The sequence below is a fragment of the Ascaphus truei genome, chromosome 6, assembly GCF_040206685.1.
Source record: "Ascaphus truei isolate aAscTru1 chromosome 6, aAscTru1.hap1, whole genome shotgun sequence".
NCBI classification, from domain to species: Eukaryota; Metazoa; Chordata; class Amphibia; order Anura; family Ascaphidae; genus Ascaphus; species Ascaphus truei.
Genome location: NC_134488.1, coordinates 119305356 through 119310529, shown reverse-complemented (window position 1 = coordinate 119310529; position 5174 = coordinate 119305356). Strand labels below are relative to the sequence as shown.

The 5174-nt window shown below is 55.5% G+C and overlaps 1 protein-coding gene across 1 annotated transcript in view; it reads right to left on the bottom strand.

Annotated features, from left to right (window-relative positions):
- Positions 1 to 749: 749 nt before the first annotated feature.
- Positions 750 to 5174, bottom strand: part of NBL1 (NBL1, DAN family BMP antagonist) — a 23877-nt gene continuing 19452 nt past the window's right edge. The window contains exon 4 of the mRNA XM_075606032.1: positions 750 to 3082. Coding sequence (XP_075462147.1) covers positions 2837 to 3082 — 246 coding nt within the window. The 3' untranslated portion in view covers positions 750 to 2836. The remainder of the gene's footprint in view (positions 3083 to 5174) is intronic.

Genomic DNA, 5174 nt, shown 5'->3' with positions numbered 1-5174 from the left:
ACCCCTTTTGGAGCCCTGCACTCTCTCTAGCAGTGCACCAATTGTATCTAGGGACTGCCTGGTCACATGATCTTCCCCACTGTACTTTGCATCTTTGGTCCTCTTCTGCTGCACTGACAGTCATTTAGTGAACCCCCGAGCTGAATCTTCGCCGATCGATCGGCACCTTAGCTAATTACTTATCATTGTGTGGATTGTATTGATGCACATATTAAAGGGGAAAAAAATAAAATGTAAAACGCTTGGACGGCTGTTTAAAAGCGGCCCTCCCGGCTGTTCGTTTTTTTTTTTTCTTTTAAAATATTTTTCTTTGACAGTGTTTGAACCAAAGTGGTCCCTGGAGCTGAACCGTGCTATTCTCAGCTCTGGGAAAAACCTCCAGGTTTTCCAGCTACTTAAAGTTTTTTGATGCTTCGGGTCTCATCGCCACCCTGGGGAAGCAAAATGGCCGCCATAGCGCAGGCCAATAGGAAGCTACAGCATCATATTGGATGACTGCCGGCACCATCTCTAAATACCCAGGAAGTGAAGCAACACAGAAAACTAAGTACCTGGAGGAATCTGAGGGGGGTTCCATGAGCTGAATTGGCGCGGTTCAGCACCCCTGGTTCAAACCGTGTCCAAAATATATTTAAAATGTGTGTGGGATTGCTGCTTTAAATAGTTTTTATCTAAATATTTGTGTTTTCAATACCACAAAAATCCTGAAAAAACAATTCCATTCCACAAACGCTCCAGTACCCGCGATATAGAATATACTCCCATTTCTTTTCTTTTATTTGAAAAACAAGGATAAAGTAATGATTTAAAGACTTGTGAGCTTTTAAGTCGTCGGGAGGCGTTTTTCCATTGCAAAAATTCAGATGAAACCCCCTTCGCTGCCCGAAGCGTCTCTTGCAAAGCGCCGGCAGGGAAGGGGGTATTAATATCAAACGCAATGTGTGTGTCTTCTTCGCGATTATTGTTCTGGCTGGTGCGATTAACATGAGGATGACTGAATCACTTGAATTTAAATGTCATTAAGTCTCTTTGCCAGGAATGTTATAAATAGGTTGTTATATTGGTGCTGCTGGATACAAGCATTGTGACGTGCAGAGTTTGCCACGGTTAGGAGATTCCTGCAGCAGGCAGGGCCACCGAAACCACTTTCCTGTATTGAAGAAGAGTTCAGACCCGGTCAAAAGAGGGGGGCTAAAGTCTTGTCCAGAGCTGGGAAGCAGCTTCACAGCATATTGAATAAGGGCCAGAGAGAGAGACATAGGGCCATATTTTCTAAGCAGTGCTAAGCTGCGAGGCACTTTACATCCCATGCCTCTGAATTGGTTTAGTAAGTCTGGCCCACAATGAGAGAACGCAACAGGCTGAGAAGAAGCGAAAGAAATAGGAGAGTATTTACTTCCAGCTGCAAAACTGGGACAAAACCGGTGCAAAAAACCCCACCACATCTACCCTCTTTTGGCAGCCGGGAGTCCGATGAATAGACCCCAGAGAGGAGGTTTGATCGACTGTTATAAAGGGACAGACTGAAAGAAAATGAGAGAGAGAGGCCCAGGCGAGAGATTGTATCATTAGACGGGGGCTCAACTCCAGTCCTCAAGACACCCCCAACAGGTCAGGTTTTAAAGATATCCCCGCTTCAGCACAGGAGGCTCAAAGACTGAGCCACTGATTGAGCCATCTGTGCTGAAACTGGGTTATTCTTAAAACCTGTCCTGTTGGGGGGGGGGGGGGTCTTGAGGACGAGTTGAGACACCCCTGTCCTAAGACAGAGATCCTGGGGGTCACTTATCAAGGTTGCAGGCAGTGGGGCACATGCAAGTTGTGTACTTTGCCTGCGTAACAGACACGTTGTGTTAATATGCTAACAGAATTGCTGTGCCGGCCCTTTAACCCCGGTGCAATGCGCTGAAGGCTTCTCTGGCAGCGAAGGGGTTAACTGTGCCACACTGTGATAAATAAATGCAACACACAAGTGGGGGAGGAATAAAATGACATTAGCGCCTATAAATGCCTTGTTGTGTCTCTAAGCCAGGGAGCATCGTCCTCATTATTACAGCGTCCTAAACCAGCGAGGGCTCAACTCCAGCGCTCAAGCCCCCCCAACAGGTCAGGTTTTGAGGATATCCCAGCTTCAGCACAGGTGGCTCAATCAGAGGCTGAAGCAGGGACTGATTGAGTCACCTGTGCTGAAGATGGAACTGATTGAGTCACCTGTGCTGAAGCAGGGACTTGCTTAAAACCTGAACTGTTGGGGAGGGGGGGACTCTTGAGGACTGGAGTTGAGCACCCCACGGCTGAAACTACAAACACCTTTGCGACGTCACAGAGTTTATTTAGTAAAGTCTCCCCACTGTAAAACTGGGCCCAGTACCCATGCAAAATACAGCACCTTCTTAATCAGAGAAAATACATTCCACCATAAGCTCTTCTTGCATAAATCTTGCCCCCTGTTTTGCAGCCGGGAGACTTCAGTAAATACACCCCCCATGGTGGTAACTTATTAAAGTCCCCAGCTGGACAACTGGTGTAAAATATAACAGCATGTCACATTTACCAAAGGTAAACATCCAATTGGATTCTTTCCAACAACAAATCTGGTGGCGTGTTGTGTCACAGGTCTGCACAGTGACTTTGATAAATGGCCCCATATTCCACTTAACCTTGGACCCTACAGAAGGAGAACTTTGGCCTTTGTGCCTCAGAGGCCCTGAGATCTTCTTTGTTCCATGCTGTGACAGTGGGATATATCTCTGGGCATGGGATAGTGGGAGTGGTGCATTGTGGGTTACACTTGGAGAGGGATATGAGTCCGAGAGGTTGGAGACGGGGTGATTTATCACTCCTCGCTCTCCCCGTCCCGCTGCGCGGGGGGCGGTGATTCTTCCTCCTGCGGGGGAGGCTGGTGGCGGCTGATGCTCTCTGCGGGGGGGAGGGTCTCCTCCGCTGTGTTCAGGTACACGTTAAACAGGGCCCCCTCCTGGCTCAGCTCCTTCCCGCATGCCTGGCAACTACAGCGCAAGATCTTCTCTACCAGTTTGTCCACACGGGGGACATCCTCATTGCCCGGGCACTCCAGGGTGACCTGTCACCGGGAGAGATAGAGAAGGACCCATTAGGAATGAAGGGATTAGAGTAGCCTTTGTAATGTTGCATGTATTGTGGGATTGTGACATGGATAATTCAGGACCCTCCATTCAACGCTCAAGTTGGTGGCTAATCATGTTATCCATCAGATCTGCCGGCCTTTCATACCGGCCTCCAGTCTGAGATCTGTAACGCTTGTTTTTTTCTATCTCAAACATTCTTAAATGTTTTGACTGTGTCCTCCCCATCTAGATGGCTTATACTGTATGTTTATCTACTACTTTCTCAGTAAAAAAAAGTAATAGAGGCATACCCCGCATTAACGTACGCAATGTGACCGGAGCATGTATGTAAAGCGAAAATGTACTTAAAGTGAAGCACGACCTTTTTCCCACTTATCGATGCATGTACTGTTCGGCAATCATCATATACGTGCATAACTGATGTAAATAACGCATTTGTAACAGGCTCTATAGTCTCCCCGCTTGCGCACAGCTTCGGTACAGGTAGGGAGCCGGTATTGCTGTTCAGGACGTGCTGACAGGCGCATGCGCGAGCTGCTATTTGCCTATTGGGCGACATGTCCTTACTCGCGAGTGTACTTAAAGTGAGTGTCCTTAAACCGGGGTATGCCTGTAATACCTTTTAATAAGAACTTTATTTCCTACTAGCTGAGAGACCCGGCGTTGCCCGTGAGTTAAATTTCCCGCTAGGAGGAGGGGGAGAGCGGACGGGAAGGAGAGGGAGAGCGGACGGGACGGCGGGGGGAGAGCGGACGGGAGGGCGGGGGGAGAGCGGACGGGAGGGCGGGGGGAGAGCGGGATGGGAGGGCGGGGGGAGAGCGTACGGGAGGGCGGACGGAGGGCGGACGGAGAGCGGACGGGAGGGCGGACGGAGAGCGGACGGGAGGGCGGACGGAGAGCGGACGGGAGGGCGGACGGAGAGCGGACGGGAGGGCGGACGGGGAGGGCGGACGGAGAGCGGACGGGAGGGCGGACGGAGAGCGGACGGGAGGGCGGACGGAGAGCGGACGGGAGGGCGGACGGAGAGCGGACGGGAGGGCGGGGGGAGAGCAGACGGGAGGGCGGGGGGAGAGCGGACGGGAGGCGGACGGGAGGGCGGACGGGAGGGCAGACGGAGAGCGGACGGGAGGGCGGACGGAGAGCGGACGGGAGGGCGGACGGAGAGCGGACGGGAGGGCGGACGGAGAGCGGACGGGAGAGCGGACGGAGGGCGGACGGGAGGGCGGACGGAGAGCGGACGGGAGGGCGGACGGAGAGCGGACGGGAGGGCGGACGGAGAGCGGACGGGAGGGCGGACGGGAGGGCGGACGGGAGGGCGGACGGAGAGCGGACGGGAGGAGGAGGGGGGGAGGGGGGGAGAGCAGACGGGAGGGGGGGGAGAGCAGACGGGAGGGGGGGGAGAGCAGATGGAGGGGGGGGGAGAGCAGATGGGAGGGGGGGGGGAGAGCAGACGGGGGGGAGAGCAGACGGGAGGGGGGGGAGAGCAGACGGGAGGGGGGGAGAGCAGACGGGAGGGGGGGGGAGAGCAGACGGGAGGGGGGGGGGAGAGCAGACGGGAGGGGGGGGAGAGCAGGACGGGAGGAGGGGGGGAGAGCGGACGGGAGGAGGAGGAGGGGGGGAGAGCGGACGGGAGGAGGAGGAGGGGGGGGAGAGCGGACGGGAGGAGGAGGAGGGGGGGGAGAGCGGACAGGGAGGAGGAGGAGGGGGGGGAGAGCGGACGGGAGGAGGAGGAGGGGGGGGGAGAGCGGACGAGAGGAGGAGGAGGGGGGGGAGAGCGGACGAGGAGGAGGAGGGGGGGGAGAGCGGACGGGAGGAGGAGGGGGGGGGAGAGCGGACGGGAGGAGGAGGGGGGGGGAGAGCGGACGGGAGGAGGAGGAGGGGGGGAGAGAGCGGACGGGAGGAGGAGGGGGGGAGAGAGCGGACGGGAGGAGGAGGGGGGGAGAGAGCGGACGGGAGGAGGAGGGGGGGAGAGAGCGGACGGGAGGAGGAGGGGGGGGAGAGAGCGGACGGGAGGAGGAGGGGGGGAGAGAGCGGACGGGAGGAGGAGGGGGGGGAGAGAGCGGACGG